The 22972-nt window shown below is 43.6% G+C and overlaps 1 protein-coding gene across 2 annotated transcripts in view; it reads left to right on the forward strand.

Moving 5' to 3' along the window:
- Positions 1 to 22972, forward strand: part of HMCN1 (hemicentin 1) — a 186274-nt gene that overhangs the window by 15801 nt on the left and 147501 nt on the right. For both annotated transcript variants that reach the window (XM_065072788.1, XM_065072789.1), the window contains exons 2-4: positions 13201 to 13271; positions 16596 to 16754; positions 17081 to 17203. In XM_065072788.1, coding sequence (XP_064928860.1) covers positions 13201 to 13271; positions 16596 to 16754; positions 17081 to 17203 — 353 coding nt within the window. The remainder of the gene's footprint in view (positions 1 to 13200; positions 13272 to 16595; positions 16755 to 17080; positions 17204 to 22972) is intronic.

Consider the following 22972-nt stretch of genomic DNA (forward strand, 5'->3'; position numbering starts at 1 on the left):
CTGTTTAACCTATTCAAGTTATCCTCATGTGAAATGAAAAGGACTGTTTTGTTTAGGGTATAAAAGTTCTCATCTTTCTGGTTTTTTTCCCCTCCTCACATCTGCTTTTTGAATTAGTCAGGAGTGTGCTTGCATTTTACACTAGTAGAACTCAGTGGAATTTTATAATCCACAGATGATATTTAATGTTTCCCTCTCTTCTACAAGCTTCCTAAAAAGTACTGAAGCCTCAAACCTGCGTCGAGAGCAGAAATATTCTCATGACTTTCCCCTTTTATTCTTCCAAAGCCATGAAACGGCTTCTGGTGGCTTAATCCTGAGTTTATCCGGAGGGAAGACATTGCACCGCTGTAGAGCCAGCGGTGAGCAAAGGCTCTTGCTTGGCTTGCTCAGAGGGTGGCCAGGGGTGACAGGCAAAGCTGCGGAGTCCAGAACATCAGCTTTAATCCCTACAATTTATTAAATCCTTGTGTTTTTATCTTTTCCATGGAGACACCAGCAACATCCTTCAGCCTAATAGGGCGGCATGGTCTACCTCAAAAACCTCATACGCAAGAGATTTTAGGTAGAGTCTGCGGGATGATGAAGAAGGTGAGCGATGAGGTTTTAAGACTCCGCCACCGATGTGGTGACAGTGTTTTGCCTGTGTGGTTGAACTGTTGGTGATGACACCCCACAGTCCCCGTTTCACAGCTGGACAAACAAGCTGAAATCGGTGCTTTCTGAACGAGGGCGCAATTCTCTTCCAGCTTTGCTTCTCTTCTAGTCTTCCCTCAGTTGATTTTTAGAATTATGTTGTTATATTATAAGGTGTTTTGCTGTCTGCGATCTCGATTTTATACTCCAAACGTCTGTCAGCAGAAATGATGCTGAGACATGAATTGGGGGATTTTTTACATGCCATGGACCTTACATAGGGCCTGTGAATTTGCAGATTCTCTTTCCTAAGTGATAAGTAAGCATGTCTGGTTTGCAGCCAAATCCTTGGCAGCACAGCGAGAATCAAAGACTTGCGCGCGACAGGATTTATTTAACAAATATTCTCAGATTAATTGCATGACTACTGGGGGGGGAACAAGGTCTGGGTGTTGATTCTTCCTCCAGATTCAAAGGACAAAGTAGGTGAAATGCTGCAGAGCAGGAAGATGGAACGTTTTGTCCTGTGTGATGCTGTTCTCCTCTCCTTGGCGCTCCTCATGGCCATTCCAGTTTCTCACGTTTGGTTCCCTGTCATTCTTTTTTGTCCCTTTCTGAATGATTTCTGCTGCTTAACATTTTTCTTGGTGCCTTTTAGAAACCATGACAAATGATACAGGCAAAAGTGAAGGGATGGGACGGAGCTGCTTCCGGTTGACTCGCCGGTTACCAAAATAAACAGTGCTCTGAGGAAAGTTTTGAGAGAAATAAAGTGAACTGTTTGCAAAGTCTTCACTGTTAAAATTAATAATAGATCGTTTTTTTTTTTTTTTAAATGACCAAAAAGTTCACTTTAACTCGGTACCCCTGGACCTTCTTCTAATGTCTTCAAGTAGATGCTTTAACTTAACAAACAAATTGATGCCTCAGCGGTATATGAGGCACCATTGTGAGAGCCCTGGGGGTAACATTGACAGCTCGATATTGTCACGTGAATAATCGGTGTATACAGACAGTGTTATCTGCCGTAAAACTGCACGTTCTGTCAGCTGCACAGGGATTACTCTTGTGAAGTGGACATTTATTTAGAATGATGCACGGGGATTTGTATTTACAATTCTAATGGCTAAAAGGAAACCGTTTGGCTTTCTAATGGGTTTATAGTAGTAATCCTTTAGCAGGTCACTTTATAGAGTAACACTTGGAGGGGGGCTGGGGCCTGTTGTAATTGAAATCAATAAAAACTCCGTCACGGACTTAAAAAGAAAGCAGATGCGCTTTTAATAAAAAGAAAACAAGAATTTTTGGTACAGAGTAAGTTCATATGCAAGGTTCTAAGAGTTTTGTACTGAATGTGACACTTCTTTCCTCACAGCTGGTCCCAGGTTACCTTGGTTTTCTTATGCTTGGGAATCTCCATTCTCAAAGGATGGCCACTGGATACACCATAAAGCATTTTATAGTATAGACATGGTGATGTGTGTATACACATGCACACACAAGATGTCGTCTCGTAGATACTTATTTTTATTCTAGACATTTCTTAAAGAAATAGCCTTTTTCCCTTTGTTCTTTTGAGAGACAAGTGACTCGGTATGAAAACTGAGGAAAACATATTTAGTTGTGTTTTAGTTACCTGAGTGTAGAGAGGTCTGTGGTTCAAGTCTCATTATTGTCTTTTCTCTTTGTTTAGGGTTAATTGACTAATTAATGTGGTTTGCTCATCATTTTCAGAGCAAAATTTCTTTCCATAGATTTCAAGGCTTGTGTCTGGCATCTGAAGGAATTTTAGGACAGTCTTTTTTGTGCTTCTCTTCTCCTTCTACAGAGGAAAAACCCTAAAACTTACCACGCTGTATATGAGCTTTGTATCCAACAGTTGTGCTGTTCTGTTTTGTCCCAGGTCGTTTAACTCCCTCTTGTCAAAGAAACCCCAACAGACCCATTGAAATACGATACAACATTCCATCTATGATTTTTTTTTTTTTAAATAAATATCTTTTACCACGTGAGGGCATCGCAAGAGCGTAACCCTGTGAAACAACAGCGTGGGATTGATATAATTTATTCTGGAAAGGCGTTGTATTTTGGGTTTTTTTGCGAGTCATCCTATGGACCCCTCCTATGGTGAGATACATTTGGGTACGTGGTGGGAACCAAAGCTCAGTGAGGCAAGAGAAGGAGCCTTTGGGGAAAACTTGGGTAACCTGCAGTGCCCAGAGGCTCCCGATGGTGGAGCTCGGCTGTTCCCAGCCGGCAGCGGCTCAAAGTGAATCTTTGCTTGATGTTGCAGTAAATAAGTTCCCTTTGTACCGCGTATAAATTGTGAATTAAAAACGGAGCTTTAAAGAGGATTTAACTTCAACACGTTAAGATTATTAATCACAAACCAGCGCTGTAAAATTTGTACTTATGTTGATTCCTGCCCTATTCTTTAGTGTCAGCTCCGTATCCAGCGCCGTTACAAGTGTGGCGGGAGCGTTGCCAAAATACACAGACTGAGAGATGAGACAGAAATAGACCTGGACTGAACTGGAGTTCAGTCTGGAGAAAGAATTCAAAGAGCGTTGTGAACTGGATTTTACTCAGCTCGGATTGTCGTTAACAAGGGGAAATAAACAAGAGCAGAAAGGCATCTGATGGCCTTTTCAGCTGTCGGAGTGAGCTCGGGGCGCGGGCCAGCTCAGCACCGAGGGAGCTGGGCTCCGCTCCTTAGCGGCCGTTTGCTCCGCACGGGGGCTGAGGGAAGCAAATTAGCCACATTAATCAAAGCTTGCACGCTGTGTAGTGTCAATAAATGAAGACAAATTGTATCCTGGGCTGCGTTCCCAGCAGGTGGAAGGAGACGATTCTGCTCCGGTCTGTGCTGGGCCAGCTCTGGGGTCCCCAACACGAGGACATGGGCCTGGGAGGACAGGCTGGGAGAGTTGGGGTGTTCAGCTGGAGAAGAGAAGCTCTGGGAGACCTTAGCATGGCCTTTCTGGCCTTAAAAGGGGCTGATAAGAAGGATGGGACAGACTTTTTAGCAGGACTTGTTGCGATAGAACAAGGAGTGATGGTTTTAAACTAAAGAAGGGAGATTCAAACTAGATTTAAGGAAGGAATGGTTGGCCCTGAGGGTGGTGAGAGCCTGGCCCAGGTTGGCCAGAGAGGTGGTGGCTGAACCATCCCTGGAGACATCCCAGGCCAGGCTGGACGGGGCTCTGAGCAACCTGAGCTGGTGAAGATGTCCCTGCTCATGGCAGGGGGAACTGGGGGAGCTGGGAAGGTCCTTCAACACAAACCGTTCTGTGATTCTGTATGAACTTCTGTACTCCTGGCACTACAGGATGGACAAGGGGACTAATAAAACCAACCCCACTGCGTTTCTGGGGGTGGCTTGAGCATGGGGGACACTGTGTTGAAAGAGACTCGCATATAATGTCCATGGCAGAGACCTCCAGGGCTGCTCAGATAGCGCAGGGAGGGAGGAGGAAGGTGGGTCAGGATTCTCTATGTCCCTTTGTTCCCAGAAACAGCAACAAAAAAAAGCGTTGTGTCTTTTTACATCTGGGACGTTTAATAGCCACTGGCATTACTTGACATTTTAACCGCATGAAGTCACATTTCCCAGTTTCTTTACCTCCTAGTTGTGCACCAGTGATGTGCAAAACCTTCTGACTAACCAGAGGGGATGTTCCAGTGAATTATTTTCTTGGAATAAAAATTAACCTGCCTTTTCTTATTTCCAGTACTAGGGAGTAGATTTTCTATCAGTGGTTCCTAGTGAGTGTGATTTAGTGCCACCCATCCCAGGGGCTTGAGAGGATCTAAGTCTGTTCTGTGCATCACACATTCAAGACGGAGGTTTTACTTAAACCTAGATTTATTTGAGAGGTCTCTGGGTAGAAGAGGTTACTCTGCACATCCTGTGTCTTTACTATTGTAGTTCTCAGGAGGAAGAGTTTTAACAGTGAGCTAGTTGTGTGCTGGGCAAATCACCACCTGAATTTTAATATTTGTGATTGCATTTGGTTAATAACTTTTAAACTTGAGGCCCATAAACTAAACATTGCAGTAGACAGAAGATGATAATACTGGATTTTACCCACTTTAGTCACCAAGCTAATTTTTCTTTTCCATAAATGTAAATATATCATGGCTTTATTTTTCCTTCTTAAACCATTGTCATTTTCCTTTGAAAAAAACAAGAGCCATATGCTCACAGATGTTGTAGCAATGGGAGGTAGCAATACAAATATGCTACTTACTAAGGCACAGTTTTAGTAAAACTTGTGTTAAATCTGTGGTCTCGGAGTTTCATTGAGGCTTTGGCCACTGCGCTGAGCTGACTGGTGAAGAATTTGGATTATTGTTTTTTTAATAGTCATAAGTCACGCGGCTGAAAAAAGAATAGAAAAAAGCGACTGCATTAGTGCATTAAGGAAACATGTGAGCTGGCTGGGTTGGTTTGGCGCTTTTCTTTTTGGTCTGGTTAAGAATCTGGTAAAAGTCGCTCACTGCGGTTCTTGGGCTCTTAAAAAATCTAATGATACCCAGGTTAGAGTCTGAAAGCTAAAAGCAACCGAGTCCCGAGGGAATATAATATAGGAAGGAACTTAAAATAGCTCACTACGTGTTTTAGTGCTAAAGATCTTGGCGTACCCCCTTGCTCCCCGAGTTCTTTGGGGGGTTCCCAGGGGGGGCTCGTGGTTGTCGGCGGCATCCCCAGAGGTGCTTGTGCTTCTGGAGAAACTCAGTTAATTAATCCACGTGCCCGCTGTAAGTTGAGAGCTGGCAATTAGAAGTATTTTTCTTCTATGTAGTTGCAGTGGTGAGGTGGTACTGTGGTGTTGGAAAGGACAGGAGGGCGCGGTGAAATGTGTCTAATGGCAGCTAAGGACCCAATTCTCTTAGGAAATTAAAGATTTCTGCTTCTGTGCCCCTAGGATGCAGTAACTCCAACATTACTCTTACTTTCTTCACCCTTGGCAGGTAGCTACTCCTAAAGGTCTCCAGAACAATTATAAATCATATAACATGGATACTGAGAAGGAAGCTCGAGAAGAGCATGTTAAATCTGATAAAGCTCCGTGCTCAGCACTGTTAATAAACAGTTAATACGGGATAATTGTACACCGATTTCTTTTGGCAGCAATCCTGGCTGACACATCTTAGTTCTCCCAGCTGGTCATTCCCACTCTTATTGCCTCTTCACTCTACTGGAAGACTATTTTAATATCTATTTTAAAAAAGAAGTGGGCAGGCAGCAGTGTGTATACATTATATATATGAAACCTGTATTAGTCTTCTGATCCCAAACTGGCACAGTTGCCGTAGCTGGGAAGCAGCGCTGTGATAGGCAAAATGGGAACAGCTTAAACTGGCATTACCCATGAAATGAAAGTGTATAACCGTGCCCAGAGCGCGATTTTTATCTTCCCCCCACCACCGTACATACCTGTCAAGAGGTAAGTCTTGAAATATGTTAAAAATTTACACTAGGATGCTTCCACAGTTACCTACTTTCAAATCACATCCTCGAAAATCTTCCCTTTTTCCACCCAGCCCTTTGCTGTACATGTATTTTCATTGATCCCAGTAAACCACGACCTCCCAAAATTGTGTGAAAATAAGAAAGTTATTTGACAGCCTGAAGGTACAAATAAGTCATTTGCATAGTTTGACCTGTAAATCCTTCTTCATACAACTTCACTTGAGCCGTGATACTTAATGCGCGGTGAATGGCGTAAACAGCGATTGCTTTGTAAATGCAGCTTTCTGATGAAGATGTAGCAATTTTATGTATACTGCAACTCTGAACATGATTTTTCAGGGGTATTTCAAAGTTTTCAAGGTATATCTTTCACTTTTCAAAGTATGCATTAAAAAAACATGCAGATTTTACTGAATAGAAGTCCTTATTTTTCAGACGCCAGGTGCTAAATCACAGAATCACAGAATCGACTGGGTTGGAAAAGACCTCAGAGATCATCGAGTCCAACCCTTGGTCCAACTCTAGTCCGTTTACTAGATCATGGCACTAAGTGCCATGTCCAATCTCAGTTTAAAAACCTCCAGGGCCGGTGAGTCCAGCACCTCCCTGGGCAGCCATTCCAATGCCTGACCACTCTCTCTGTAAAGAATTGCTTTCTAATATCCAGCCTAAATTTCCCCTGGTAGAGTTTAAGCCCATGCCCCCTTGTCCTATTGCTGACTGCCTGGGAGAAGAGACCAATCCCCACCTGGCTATAACTTCCCTTCAGGTAGTTCTAGAGAGTGCTGAGCTCAGCTCTAAGCCTCCTCTTCTCCAGACTAAACAAGCCCAGCTCCCTCAGCCTCTCTCCATAGGGCTTGTGTTCAAGTCCCTTCCCCAGTCGTGTTGCTCTTCTCTGGACCCGCTCCAGCACTTCAATGTCTTTCCTGAACTGAGGGCCCAGAACTGAACACAACACTCCAGGTGTGGCCTCCCCAATGCAGAGTACAGGGGAAGGATCACTGCCCTTGTCCTGCTGACCACGCTGTTTTTGATACAGGACAGGATACCGTTGGCCTTCTTGGCCACCTGGGCACACTGTTGGCTCATGTTGAGCTTCCTGTCAATTAGCACCCCCAGGTCCCTTTCTGTCTGACTGCTCTCCAGCCACTCTGTGCCCAGCCTGGAGCGCTGCAGGGGGTTGTTGTGACCAAAGTGCAGCACCTGGCACTTGGCCTTGTTGAACTTCATCCCATTGGAATCAGCCCATTTTTCCAGTCTATCCAGATCCCTCTGCAGAGCCCTCCTGCCTTCCAGCAGGTCGACACTCCCTCCCAACTTGGTGTCATCAGCAAATTTGCTGATGATGGTCTCAATCCCCTCATCTAAATCGTCAATAAAGATGTTGAACAGGACTGGACCCAACACTGACCCCTGGGGAACACCACTAGTGACTGGCCGCCAGCTGGATGCAGCCCCATTCACCAGCACTCTCTGGGCCCGGCCCTCCAGCCAGTTCCTAACCCAGCGTAGAGTACACTTGTCCAAGCCATGGGCTACCAGCTTTTGCAGGAGTATATTATGGGAGACAGTGTCAAAGGCCTTGCTGAAGTCCAGATAGACCACAAATGCATCAGTCCACTCAGTAAATAAGAATGCGGGAAATAATTGCCACTGAAATATTATTTGTGTTATAAAGTGGGGGAAACTCTATTTTTTGAGCTCTATACTACGTAACGAAGAAATAGCGAAATATACTTTGATCTGTACAGTTCTAGACCATAGAGGGCTATTCCATTGCAAAGATGGTAAAAATCTGCATTATACTAATAATCCATCAGCATTGGGATGGCATATTGTGTTATGGAATGGAGTAAAAGGGTGTTGTAATTATATTTCTTAGTAGAATATCAGGATTTTTTTGCTGCTGCATGGTGGTCATTGTGGTTTGTGGCTTTTTAAATTATTATTACTTTTTGTTAGTTAGTTTTTATTTGCACTGTACTAGCATTGAAGTTTTTGTTCTTTGGAAGTACCCAAAGGTGTGGGGTTTTGTGGGGAGGGTGTTTTGCTTTATTTGAATCCTGGATATAGTTTTGGGTGAGGGAAATGCTCTTGCTCTGCATTAGAAGAAAGACTTCTGTGGGTGAGAGCGTTCTCCAGGATTTAGCATCTCTGCCGAAATTCCTTTGGCTACCAAGTAGCAATTAGAGCTTTTATTTCCCATTTTTTCTTCCAGAACAGAGAAATTCAGTGTTCTGAGTTGATGAGTTAGGCAAATGTTCCCATATTCCTTTGCTAGATCTCCTAAAACATCCAGTTGTCCAAGTAAGATCTTTGGCGCAGATGCGGTTGGGATTAAGGGAGCGCCAAACTGGTAATGATGTGTGATTGTGTGTCACTGGGAAGTTTTGCTTTTCCCAATGCGCCTGCTGTTCAGCTTGTAGACAAACACGGAAAAACATCCAAGCCTGTCAGAACGGCTGGTTAGTCCAGTTACTTCTCTGCTTATTTATAGGGGAGATGGTTTTGATCAGATTTACCCCAGAAAGGAAGTATCGAGACTCTTGATCTCTATCAAATGGACTGGTCCTCGGCTTTCTGCTCTCATATTTGTTTAATTGCTTAGGTACAAGCTGAAGCACCACAGTGCTTCCATCGTGATTTTTGGGTTAGGAAGTGCAGGTTTGGTTCAGTCATGTGCAACCCTTTCTTTAAAATACGTTTCCTTTCCTACGTCACCAGTGTTTTGTGTGTGTGCAATATGAAGTCTTGGCTCACCAAGTCAGTTTGAAAGAACTTACATTGATGTTTTACTTTTGAGGGACGCAAGTTTAATCGCTGCCTAAGTCAGATGCTGCTTTGCTGTGTCTGTATTGAGCTTTTCATTTATAGTACAATCACTTCTAGGGGACCAGGGACAACTTTGGAGTCGGGAGCAATGGGGACGCCTCCCTAACAAACTAGTCCCAAATATTCCAATAGCCGTGCCTGAAAATGGTTTCATATTTCAGCATCAGAACTGGCATGTTCAGTTGGAATATTTCACATGTCAATCTTTGCCTGGAGAACTAATGAAGCTTTAAGAAGGAAAAAGAGATGTTTTTTTTTCTTCTGCTTTACTTGGCGCGTTTTCAGGATCTGGTTTCTGAGTAAATACTCTGTATTTAGAATGATAGATTTGTAACTGTGCTTGATTTGAGGAATGTCTGACTTGTGTGCTCGACTTCTGCATGCAGTTATTGAGACTTTGGGCAATTTTGGCTGTGGACAGATGTGCAATTAGGCCTATGAGCTGACTGGATGCATGTGTACCACTAAAGATGGACAGAAGAACAAAGCCGTGCTTCACTGCGCCTCTCAAACACCAAACACTGTTACGAGTACTGGCACATTGGTCTTTTTCTGTTTGCAGTGTTCACTTTTTTCTATCAGCTCAACTGTATTATTTTTTTCACGTCTTACCTTAGTTTAATGCCACAAAGCTTTTCAGCATTGTTTAGACTGATGATTGCAACTTGATTCAGACTTCACAGTATCAGGGATTTAACCTTCTGTAAGAACTTTCTGTGGTGCTTTGTGAGAGGACTTGCCCTTCTTTCCTCCAGTCTGCTCTGGAAATGGTTCCTAATTGGCAAGGAAACCGAAACCACTTCTGGTAATGTTTTCTTCTCACTTTTCTCTTTTCTGCCTGCTTTGAAGGCCTGTGTTTGACTGCATTGGTGGAATGGTCTTGCCTGGGTTGCACTTTGGGTGCAGGAAAAAGAGGATGAAAGGGTGAAGGCTATTTCAGGTTTTTTGGCAAGCAGGTCACATCAGCTGGTGGTGTCACAGCACGTGAAAGATGGAGTTTTGTACAAGGTGGTGAGGGTCACATCACCTTTTAGACCTTTTAGACCTAGAAGAAGGGTGTTGTAAACTGCATGTGAGGAGTAATGGATAACTCTCTGACCTGTCAGTCTGACCTTGGTGCCGGGCAAGGTCATGGAGCAGATGATCTTGAATAACATCACATGGCACTTACTAGAGAACTATATGATCAGGCCCAGTCACCATTGGGTTTATGAAAGGCAGGTCCTGTTTGACCATCCTGATCTCCTGTGACAAGGTGACCTGACTAGTAGATGAGGGAAAGGCTGTGGCTGTTGTGTACTTAGACTTCAGTAAGACCTTTGACACCATATCCCACAGCATCTCCTGAAGAAGCTGCAGCTCATGGCCTGGATGGTGTATCTGCCATGGGTAAAGAACTGGCTGGAGGGTCAGGCCCAAAGAGTCGTGGTGAACAGAGCCAGGTCACGAGTCGGTCATGAGTGGTGTCCCCAGGACTCAGCACTGGGAGCAGTTCTGTTTAATCTCTTTATCAATGGTCTGGATGAGGGGATCGAGGGCACCCTCAGTCAGTTTGCAGATGACACCAGGTTGGGTGGAGTGTGATGTGCTGGAGGGTGGGAAGGCCGTACAGAGGGGTCTGGCCCAGCTGGATCCATGGGCTGAGGCCAATTGTCTGAGGTTCACCAAGGTCCTGCACTTGGGTCACAACAACCCCATGAACGCTGCAGGCTGGGGAAGAGCGGCTGGAAAGTGCCCCAGAAAAAGGCCCTGGGGGTGTTGGTGACAGCTGCTGAACATGAGCCAGCGTGTGCCCAGGTGGCCAAGAGGCCACCAGTGTCCTGGCTGGTCCCAGCACTGGTGTGGCCAGCAGGCCCAGGGCAGTGACCGTCCCTGTGCTGGGACCTGGGGAGGACAAACTGCCAACCCTGGGGGCAGTTCTGGGCCCCTCACCTCAGGGCTCAAAATGGCGGCACCAGGGGTGGCGGGATCACCTCAGTGCACAAAATGGCGGCGCCAGTGGCACCAAAATCACCTGAGGGCTCAAGAAAGGCCTTGGGGTGCTGGAGGGAGTTGAGAGAAGGGAACGGAGCTGGTGAGGGGCTGGAGCACAAGTGTGATGGGAGCGGCTGAGGGACCTGGGGGTTCAGCTGGAGAACAGGAGCTGAGGGGAGACCTTCTGATCTCTGAACTGCCTGAAAGGAGCTTGGAGCCAGGGGGGTCGGGCTCTGCTCCCCAGGAACAAGCGCCAGGAGCAGAGGAAACGGCCTCAAGTTGCACCAGGGGAGGTTGAGGTTGGATCTGGGGAACAATTTCTTCCGCAAAGGGCTGTGGGGCATTGGAACAGGCTGCCCAGGGCAGTGCTGGAGTCACCATCCCTGGAGGGTTGGACAGACGGACATGAGGTTCTCAGGACATGGGGCAGTGCCGGGGGTGGGTTGTGGTTGGACTTGACGATCCTGAGGGTCTCTTCCGACCAAAATGATTCTACAATTAGACACCTGTGAGAAGGTGAGACCGTGTGGGTGGGAGAGGTGATACCAGTCCCAAGTGTGATGGTTATTGCCATTCCAGTAACCTTCTGTATCATCATCTGTCCCTTCAGCATTGGTGAGCTGCCTATAGCTGCAGGTTTACGTGCTGTAGTAGCACCGCCACTCGCTGTTGGAAGTACTCCTGCTGTCCCTCTGAGAGCTGGCATTGAGAGTCACGGGAGTGTCAGTGTCGTTGACAGTGCCACCGTTTGTCACGTTGTCACTGAAGATGTGAGTGATCCTGCTGACTCCTTTTGGGGACCTATTATAGTTTTGCTACAGGTATAAACCCCATTCTGAAGTGAAACAGTTTGGCAGTAGCTTTGTTACAGGTGTATGGTTTAAAGAACACCTAAAGAAGGATGGTACCAGGTGGAGCGGTGGGAGCAGGACTTTGGAGGAATAGTGACGCCTTGGAACGGCTCTTTTGACAATAGCATAGCGTTTTAGTAAAGAGATAAATGGCTCAAATGAAAGCCATACCAAAAGAAACCCCAAACTGGAGACAGTTTAACACCCTAGGACAGGCATTGTGTGATTTCTTGAGTGACTTCCACACAAATTAAAACCTTCGCTTAGCAAAAGGCACTGATAATGAGAGACCCCAAGCAAACACTTGTGATTATAGTAGAGCTTAGTGATGGCTGTTGTTGAAACTCCAGTGAAATAAAACTTTGAAGTGTTTAAAAAATGTCTAGATTATATGGAAGATAAGTACATCCTAGCTTGTACAGAGCTTGGAAGGTGCTGTATGGTGTGCTGAGGCAGCGCTTCCATGTAAACTACAGCTGTGTTAAGTGAGCACCACTGCACTTCCACGCTTTTGGTTCACACTGACTTCATAAGCCGTACCCCATTCTGTGTGCTGGTACTCAGCCGACCTCTTCATGAACGCTTTGGGGCACTAAACCAGCAGAAATGTAGTACCTTTTTTTTTCTTTTAGTGTCTGCCTGTGTGTGTATTTATGTATTTATTCCTGGCCTAGCGCCCTGAGCCAGCTTGCTGAGCTAGATGTGTGCAATTACTGGCACCAGGACAGGGCAGGAAAGACCAAAGCGCACGAGTGCCAGGGCACATGGAGGTGAAGTGTCAGGAAATCACAGCCGGAGGAAAACAGCTGCTTAGAATCACATTTGATACCAATTAGGAAGGCAGTTGTTGAAGGGACAGAGGGAGGCTTGTGGCACAGCTGGTGTGATTGGGAAACGCTCAGATATGTGCTGCTGTAACTTCAGTTTGATGTCCTGCCGTTTCTCAGTACACAAAGACATGGCAATCACCACAAATAGAGTTGATTCTGCTTCAGTTCTTTCTGGCAACTGCTGCTGGATACGCTGAGGTTGGGCACTGGGCTCACACTGGACTTCTGTACCTAGAGGATACGTATTCTTTCAGGCAAGAGATGTGGCATCTGTTTTTTCCTCTTTAACATCAGTCAGTGAAGCTAACACATGTATTCTGTTCAATTAAATGATTGCTCAAAAGCAAATATGAAATAAACACAACGCAGAGTGCTTTGTGTGCCTCTGAATGTTCGAGAGACCTAGAAGTTGGTAGTCCGGCTGTGGTATTAGTTGCTAGATTTGGAATCATAGTATATCATTCTCAATTATTCCTTTCTGTTTAATGCTTTATTTTGTTTTTCGCTGCCAGATTTTTATGAATCCGAAGCAGCCAGCTCTTCAGTTGTCTTTTGATAACTTGGTGCTCTCCTCATACTTTCCTATTTTTTTTCATCCTAGAAATTGGGCCGGTGACGATAACCACAGATCCCAAGAAGTTTCAGTTTGAACTCAGGGAACTTTATGTTCAGGTGAGTAACTTGTTTGTTCTCTACGTGGTTCTAGCAAAGGCCTCATTCCCTCCCTCTCATCTGTCCTCTCGTGTTGATCTTTCAGCTACAATAGTTCATCGGGGTGTAGGCATCTACCTCTGGCATTTTGCCTGCACAAGCTGTCATCTTAATTTATGATTGCAGTTAATTACTTTGTCTTGGTTTGCGTCAACGTATGTGGACTGTTCAATAACACAAGAATAATTAGATAATGCTAACATTTATTTTGCATTTTAATAGTTCTGCCACTTGTTCACAGACGCTTTTATGAACTGTTTTATTGTGTTCTAAGACTTATTTCTCGTGAAAACCCTTCAGTAGCTTGAATTAACTGATTTAGCTACAAAAGGACTGTAAGACCCACTGAGTACGACTTAGGTATTGCCTTCGCTGCAGTGCGTTACGCAGCACCTACCGATTCAAAAGCGTCAGGTTGACTTGGGCGCTCGTCTTCGCAAATGGAGCCAAGTGGCGGTTTTGGGACTGGCACACCCATGTGTCTCCCTTGGAGGAGTTTCCCTGGGTGACAATGAACCACAAGTGACATCTGGAGCAGGCGATGGAAGGAAGGAGAGGTATTGGAGTGGAGCTGCCCTTACTGAAAGGAAATAAGATCAGATTGTCTTCTAATCAAGCAAAACGCTTCTGACCTGTGGAGAACCTTGGTGGGGTCAGTAATGCCAGACAGGCTCTCCCATCTGAAACAACCATCTTTTACAAACCGGCACGTGGCGTAAGCCCAGCAATAAAAGGCTGTTTGAAAGCCAAAAGTGCTCGTTTGGGAAGAATGAGTAGTTTAAAAGTTGGCAGAAAGATGAAAATTCAGAGCAAACAATAGTACGTAAAATGCCAGCCCTGGGGCTTTCTCCTTCACAGGGAAACGCAAACCTTAAAAATCCTTCCAGTCTTTACTTTTTTGTTTTCTAAACAGCTGTACTGGAAAATAATTGCAGCTATTTCTAAAAAGTATATGATTTAGGTGAAGCTTTTGGGAATTAAACTCTTCAGTTACAAGCAGCTTGTTTAAAAGTTACTGTCTAATGAATTTCAGATTTTTTTAATCCCGATTGGTTGCGTATTTTGGCATTAATTTCAATATGTGCTCATTCAGCTGAATTCAGTTTTTCACTGACTTGCGTTAATTCCTTACACTGGTGAAAATAGAAATTTACAAAGTGATTAGAACAGGACTGATAAGGCATCTTCAGTTCTCCCAGAAAACGTACACACTTCCTACGTGTTTGTTATTAGTATTTTTCCTAGAAAGACAGTTAAAAAAGGTGCAGGAATGGGGGGGATTGGACTAGATGATCTTTTAAATCATCCCTATGGACAGCATGACAATAACTTGTACTTGGGCAGCAGTGACTTCTTAGTGTCTTTTTTTTTTAAGCATTAACCAGTTTTTTTGTGTGTTCTCGTATTAAATACACTTTTAACAATGGGTAGTTACTTGTATAAGCAACATACTTGTATCTTGTCCATATAAAACCTTTCAAAGTATATTCACATAGTTGTGAGTGTCTCATGATCCTGTGATATAGATGCCAACACACTTGCATCAGCAGTTACGACAGGGCCTTATTTGAGTATTTCTCAGTGTAAAAATGACAACTTAATGAAAACAGTCTTCTGTAGGAGTTGTTGATAATGCTTCTAAAGTCAGATACCAAATTAATCCTTTTGCAGGTGGAGACAATGCCATTTAAGTAAATAGTTATATAGGTATCAAATTTAGAGAGAAGGAATGTGAATACTATAGATTAGCTGAGCTAACAACCTAAATTTTCTACATTATCTGCTGCCCAGACTGAACAGAAAATGAGACTTGCTGAGCTTTACTCACCTCTGTTTTTCCAGAAAGCTTCACAAGGTAATTGTAGCCACATTTAATTGTAATTTGGAGAGAAAGGCAGGAAACATTTAATGGAAATTTTTCTTAGTATTATTATTTTAAATAAAGCTAGCACAGTTCTGTTTCATAGTTCTTCCTTGCTGCCTTTTGAGAATACCCCTCTGCTGTGTTACACGAATAAAAAAGTTCACACTTCTTCTCAGAATAACCATTTAGCTCAGCAGTGCTTTCCCTGTTATGTATAGAAAATAGATGCTGCCACGTAGAATATTACATGAGACAATAATTTACTGGACTTGAAGTGGGAATAAAGTTGGGTTTCTATTGTTCCAAATAGGTGTCTGTAGAAATCAGCTCTTATCTTGACTTCGCCTACAAATGAAATATTTATGTGGAAGAGCCTTTTGCTGAAGGTGACGCTTTGCAAGAGCGGGAAAGAAATAACTTGGATATACCGATCGGTCCCATAGGATCATATACACATTGCCACGATAAAGATCTGACGGGTGTCAAATGTTTTTTGGAGAGTTCCCTCTTGAATTTCATGCAGTCTGGAGTCTACTTCTTGCTTTCCCCAGAAACGTAAGACTAGACTTAGAAAGCACTGATTTATAAAGAGAACAATGGCAAAGTACCTATTCTTCAACGTAGATGAGGAGTTTATTGATATTCCTGCTTTGAAATGGGGTTGAAGATACTAGTAGATAAAAAATGGTTACTGACATGAACGTTTTGTTGGGGACAGCCGAAATTCTTAAGGACTGGGAGACTGTGGAAGGCAAGAGTTGTCTGGTTTATGTGTCTGTGTGGGTGTTTAACCTCAAAACAGAATTTCTGACAGCACTTGGAGAATTAAAAACAGACGCAACACTTGCATTATCTTTTTTCCTCCTTTCCCAGGTTGTGGAGATTTGTGTGTGTGCAGAGGCGTGTTGACCGTAGAAATAAAAGGAATAACTTTCATATTTAATCTTGAAAGTGCAGAGATGTTTCCATTTACAGGGGCAGGTTTTATAGTTCGTATTCAACTCCTTGGAAATTTCTGTCTTTAATATACCCCGTTAATTTTTATGTAAGGCAAAGCGAACTTTTATTTAAACAGTATTTTCCTCTAATTCTTAATTTAGGAAGAGAAACTGATCCTTTCATGTAAATTTAAATCAAGTCATACTTGGAAGAAGAATTAAATCGTCAGCCAGTCAGGGAGCATGTGAGTGTAGGAAATGGAGCTAAACATGGTGCTCCCAGAAAATACAGGAGTGACCACAACACACGCATTTTCAGGACTAACCACAACCCTTCCTTTGACTTGCTTTTCCCTAAGGAATTGTCTGCAGAAATGGTACAATGCTTAGGATAAATAAAAGCGAAGGAATTATTAGAAGCTGAGAACGTATCTGCCTTGAATGTCCCAAAAGAAAGTAATGCGTGCTTTGTTTTGTGAACAGGGTGGCGGAGACTGTCCAGAGATGAGCATCGGCGCAATAAAGATCGCTCTGGAAATTTCTCTTCCTGGTTCCTTCATCTATGTGTTTACTGATGCCCGGTCCAAGGATTATAGACTTACCCATGAAGTGCTGCAGCTCATCCAACAGAAACAATCGCAGGTACCGAGGGGCTTTGCATTCTCAGTTGGTTTATGTGTTTAATACCCTGTTTTCTCAATATTGAAAGGTTAAATCCTTCTGTGTGAGACTCAGTGAAATCTTTTCATAGATTTTACGTCTTGTCCTTTCTTTCTCTTCTCCGTTACTTTTTCCATCAGCAGTGATTGCAACAGGGCTGTCCGTCACGCAAAGTAACATGACCCCAGGCCAAGCGATACACCTCTTTTGTTTTCATGCCTTAATGCTGTCTTTGCAATGTTTTCCCAAACTTTGCACCGTGTACCAAACGATTCTTTTTAAAATTTATCTATATATTTTTAATACAGGTAGTATTTGTGCTGACTGGAGATTGTGACGACAGGGATCATATTGGTTACAAGGTCTATGAAGAAATTGCCTCGACGAGTTCTGGTCAAGTTTTTCACTTGGACAAAAAACAAGTGAATGAGGTAATTTTGCTTGAATTCTGCGATACGTGGAGAAAACAAGGCAAGGGCTTATGCTCTACATGAATATGCTTGTACTCTTATACTCTACTCAAATGACCCCAATGGTGAGTTAAGGAGAATAAGGAGAAATTCTAAATGTTCTGCTGTTGGTAAGTGGCCTCCCTGCCAGCTTTCCCTGCCTTCTTTTTCCATCTGCTATATCAGGATGCAATTCTGCCAGGCTTTTTTATATCAGGGGAGGGAAAACTGCCATATCTAAGCAGAACCTCCCCAGCTTCCCTCTGCCTGTGCCAGAGGCTTCTAGGAGGGAAAGGCTTGACAATAAGGAGCAATTCTGTGCTCCAGGTAGCTTTACTACTCCAAATAAGCCTGGACAAAAATATTCCTCACATAGGCAAGGTTATGGACAGAGAGGCATGAGCTACCAGGTTTCCATAGTTCACAAAATAACAGTGGTAACTCTCTAATTGAGTTTATTGTTTCAATAGTTTTGACGGCGCTGCTGACTTACTGGTAATTGTAATTACTGGCCCACAGCCTTGAATGACTCTTTTCTTTGCAAACTGCAGTGAGTGAAATTTCAATAGCGCATGAGAAAATAATTTGGAGGGAGATGAAATCACATGTTAGTTATCTGGGGAGCTGGAATTGTTTGTAAGTGTTGTAAACGTTTTCCTTTGACTTGCTGGTATAGGCAATAACTAGATGAGGTTTTTAATACAACTTTGCTTCAGTTTTTTCCTTTTCCTTTCATAGAGTTTGGGCAACGACAAATGTTGGAGATACGTTGCAGTTTTCTACTGTTATTGCCTAGAAAAACTGAAGTTCTTCTTAGGGATGTTATAAGGTATTGGCAATGATGTGAAGGTGATGGAAAGGAGACACTTCCCAGAGGATTTATCCTCCCACAGTCAGATAGGTTAAAAGTCAGAGGAAAACAAATTAGCTGTTGGGACTATGCAGGTCCTGACCTGCATTTTGTAATAATTTGTGTATGATGGGCAAAACTTCTCACTGTGAGACTATGAAATCCCTTTATAGAGATCATGACACCGCCGATGGGAAATGCTCTTTGCCAGGACTGAAGTTTGAGGATCAAGTTTTTCTTTGATTGTGTTCTTTCTGTTTTCTTCTGGTTTGGGGAGGCAGAAGTGAGCAGAAAGAGCAACTTGGAGGTTCTGGGTGACACTGTGTTCTCTGGTGGAGCTGACCTGCCCTGTTCTGGTTTGTGGCACTTACCCATTGCCAAGAATACCAGTTTCTGCTCAAATTGTTAGGCTCTGAGTCAGGTTTTGAGCAGGGGGTTTTGGTAACCGGTTTCACCCCTTTCCCGCTTCATCTCAGCATTTCTTTGAGCAAATCTGGGGCTCAAAAAAAGACAAAACACAGCAAAAACCTCTCCATCACTTTCAGAAGTCTTCCACAATAACTGCTGAACAATCTGAATTAAAACCGAAGCACTCCGAAATAATTTTAGGGATCATGGGACCTTACATAAAGTTAGGTCAGGGCTAAAGGGCTGTGAAAAAGAGTTTGCTAAAAAGCTGTTGTCTCAAAGAAAACCCTCACTGCAGATTGCGGTTCTGGACCAGAAATCCTGTTATTGAGGAGCGTATCCACCGACGGGTGGGTGCAAATGAACAGGAGATGTAGTAGTAATCCGCACCAGCAGTTTATGGTATATCCTCCAGAAATAAAACTTGCCCTCCCTTTTATCCGAGTAGTCAATGATGTGTGAAGAATGAAGTTTATAAATGCTAAAATATATTGTCTGTTTTGGGCCTAGAGACAGCTAATGCTGAATTGGAGATTAGGAGAGAGCTACAAAGTCACTGCCTGTGAATTCTCTGCCAAACCAATGTCTTGTTTGGTTAAAACACTTTTGATTGTTCTACCCTCAAAGAACCCAAACAAAGCTATTTTTAGTGTATAAAGTATCAAACCATTACTCTCATCCTTGCCCTTTGTGCATTAAGTGCGGAGTGAAGCAATACTGTAAGCTAGCTACAAGGAAACACAGCAAAACAATACTTGATCCTTAGCCAGTGTTTGTGTTTGCGAGAAGACTGAGAAAACTTAGGGCCTTTTTTCACTTCTGAAAAAGATGTTATGGTCTCAAATACTGCAGTTACCTCCTTGGTCAAAATTATTGTCAGTTAACAAAGTTGTGTTGGGTTCAGTCCAGCACAGTGTGAAATCTGTATCTCCATCCCCTCCATCCCCTCCATCATCTCCACTTATTTACTGAATGAAACTCTTGTAACAGAAGGAGAGGAAGGTCATATTTTGACAAATTTGCCAGGGTTTCTATGCATAAGATTAATAAGAATTAATAAGAGTATTCTTAAAGTCCAAAGTTTTGGTTTTGTCTTCTACATTTCTTCTAGATTTTTCCTTAATTTGGGGTGTCAGGTGTACCATCTTCTCCAGAGGTAACTCTGTACTCAAAAATGATGCCAGATTTATAATAGGAAGAGACCAAATATGCTTTCAGTGTGTTTGGTAAAATTTGATGAGTTCTCTAATGAGACATCTGTAAAGGAGGAAAAATATTTTGTGATCAGAGTTTTTAAAAGAGAAAGGTTTACTATTCAAACTTTGGTTTTGAAGTTCTTTTTCTAGTAACAACTTGTGAATACCACCATACTTAACTGCAACTTAATTGCGTAGTCTGCAATTAAAATGGGTGTCCTTCCATCCCAAAGAACAGTAGTGTTCTCGTTTTGTCTCCAGTGTCTTGGAAAGGTTATTATGCTTGTTTTATCCAAACATTTCAGTCCTGATCTTGAAAGGTGTTTCTTTAGGGTGAGATTTCCTTGCTTGCAGTGGGGTTCTGTGGCTCCTTTTGGAGTCTTAGGGCTTAAATTGCAATAATTTCTCAAAATTAAATTGAGAACACCCATCAAACACGGTTAAATTCTTTTAGGACCAGATTCTGTATTTTCATAACCATATCCAATTTTATTTGTACTTTTCCAGAAGGTACTAATTTTGGCTTGAACTGTAGTTATGTTACACCACACTTACTTGTTCCCCTCGTAATGGAATTCTGCAGAGAAATTCCTGTAAATGATTCTGATGCCCAAAGGTTTGTCCCGATGCCAGGGCTGGTGTTATGATGAACACTGATCATCAGCAGAGCATGAATTTGGTCCAGCTTAAAAAGAGTGGTGACTAATTAGTCATTGGTGGTTCAGTTCACGCCTCCAGGTAATTTTGATTGTTTGTGGTACAAATGAGTCATTACTGTGTGCGACGAACTGGACTGATCAGCACGGCTAAAACTTGGGAGTGCACAAGAACTGCGCTAGTGAGGAGCCGTTTTCCATTTCTTTTAGTATTTAAACACTTGCTTTTCTTATTCTAACCTTCCTGTATGAAGGGAAGATTTTTCCTAGGCTGATTAAAAATACAGCTTTCTGGCTGATTTTTAAAGTAAGTAGCCATGGGCTCTTCATGTACATAGATGATGGCAGAGCAGTGGACGTGATCTACCTTGACTTGAGTGAGGCATTTGACACAGTCTCCCACAGCATCCTCACAGCCAAACTGAGGGAGTGCAGTCTGGATGATCGGGTAGTGAGGTGGACTGTGAACTGGCTGAAGGGAAGAAGCCAGAGAGTCGTGGTCAATGGGGCAGAGTCCAGCTGAGGCCTGTACCCAGTGCAGTGCCTCAGGGGTCAGTGCTGGGGCCGGTATTATTCAATATGTTCATCAATGACTTGGACAAGGGAATAGAGTGACTGTCAGCAAGTTTGCTGGTGACACCAAGCTGGGAGGAGTGGTGACACTGGAAGCTGTGCTGCCATCAGAGACCTGGACAGGCTGGAGAGTTGGGCGGGGAGAAATTTCATGAAATATAACAAGGGCAAGTGTAGAGTCTTGAATCTGGGCAGGAACAACCCCAGGTTCCAGTATAAGTTGGGGAACGAGCTGTTGGAGAGCAGCGTAGGGAAAAGGGACCTGGGGGTCCTGGGGACAGCAGGGTGACCATGAGCCAGCACTGGGCCCTTGTGGCCAGGAAGGCCAATGGTACCTGGGGTGGGTTAGAAGGGGGGTGGTCAGTAGGTCAGAGAGGTTCTGCCCCTCTGCTCTGCCCTGGTGAGACCACATCTGGAATATTGTGTCCAGCTGTGGCCCCTCAGTTCCAGCAGGACAGGGAACTGCTGGAGAGAGTCCAGCGCAGCCACCAAGATGCTGCAGGGAGTGGAGCATCTCCCGTGTGAGGAAAGGCTGAGGGAGCTGGGGCTCTGGAGCTGGACAAGAGGACACTGAGGGGTGACTCATTCATGTTTACAGATATATAAAGGGTGAGTATCAGGAGGATGGAGCCAGGCTCTTTTCGGTGACAACCAATGATAGGACAAGGGGCAGTGGGTACAAACGGGAACACAAGAGGTTCCACTTAAATATGAGAAGAAACTTGTTCCTGGTGAGGGTGTCAGAGCCTGGCCCAGGCTGCCCAGGGGGGTTGTGGAGTCTCCTTCTGTGCAGACATTCCAACCCGCCTGGACACCTTCCTGTGTAACCTCATCTGGGTGTTCCTGCTCCATGGGGGGATTGCACTGGATGAGCTTTCCAGGTCCCTTCCAACCCCTGACATGCTGGGATTCTGTGGTTTCCATTGACGGGAGGAGAACTGAGAATGACTGTGAAGGAAACTGGAGATGCAGTGTTGACTTTGGAAAAAGGGATTGTTGTTGAGTGACTTGAAAGGTGGATGAGACTAGATGGCAAAAAAAAAAAAAAAAAAAAGTTTGGAATTGGATTGAGAAGCCTGTGAATAAAAGGAGGAGATTGGGAAGGGGACTGAAGACAGGGATGGGATGAGACGGGTAACAGAACATATTAAAAAGATGCTGCAAAAGGGGTCATATGTGTGTGGAAGGTGCAGAACATCCACATCTGTAAGTTCATGCAGATCAGGAATGGAGTCCAGGATTCTTCTTTTGCTGTGAACAGAAACCTCTCAAAGTCACTGGAAAAGCATCCTATTTCTCCTGGCTGTTGGTCCTCACAGGGGATGGGAACCAAGGAGTTCTACCTACATGCTCAGGTTAGTATTGAAGTATTGTGTGTGAACCAAGCATCTGTTTGCATGATCCTACATGAGGAAGCAAATTTCAATTTTGTTTCACTTTGTTAAAAATGTAAAAGGCCCCTCTACTGCTTTACAAGAATAACAAAAGTCAAAAGCTCAAAATTACAGCTTAAAGTGAAGATTTCTTGCATAGCTTTGTTTCTTGCCTTCTCATTCTGTCCCAACCTAGTCAGCGTGCTTTGTTGGAGAAGAAGAAGGAGGGATGGTTCATGGCTGAGTGCTGCCTTCAAGAGCGTGTGTCTGCTCAGAAGATAAGTATTGTTCAGTGAATGCCAAATGGGAGAAAAAGAAATAGTTACAGCTGTCCTTCCTCTGTTTATGTTGAATTTGGGTTCTCTGGAAAAAAACTACTGTGCTCATGAACATAAGGACAAATGTACATAAGGACATATGTATATAAAGGAACTGCAAAAAGATGTGTTAAGGACAGCTGAAAGTGGGCAGGCTTAATTCTTGTGTTTCCAGGCTTCGAAGAGCTTGAGGTTCAACAGTAATAAACATTTCAATCGTGTGGTTTTTATACATGTAATTAGAATGATCAATATAACTTATGATTTACTTTCGTAGTATAATACGTGCACTGTCAGTCAGATTTTAGACATGCATTTAAAAGCATTATTTTTCTCTTTGGGTGGAAGTATGAACCGACATCTACATAAGCAATGAAA

This window comes from Columba livia, chromosome 8 (genome assembly GCF_036013475.1).
Source record: "Columba livia isolate bColLiv1 breed racing homer chromosome 8, bColLiv1.pat.W.v2, whole genome shotgun sequence".
NCBI lineage: Eukaryota > Metazoa > Chordata > Aves > Columbiformes > Columbidae > Columba > Columba livia.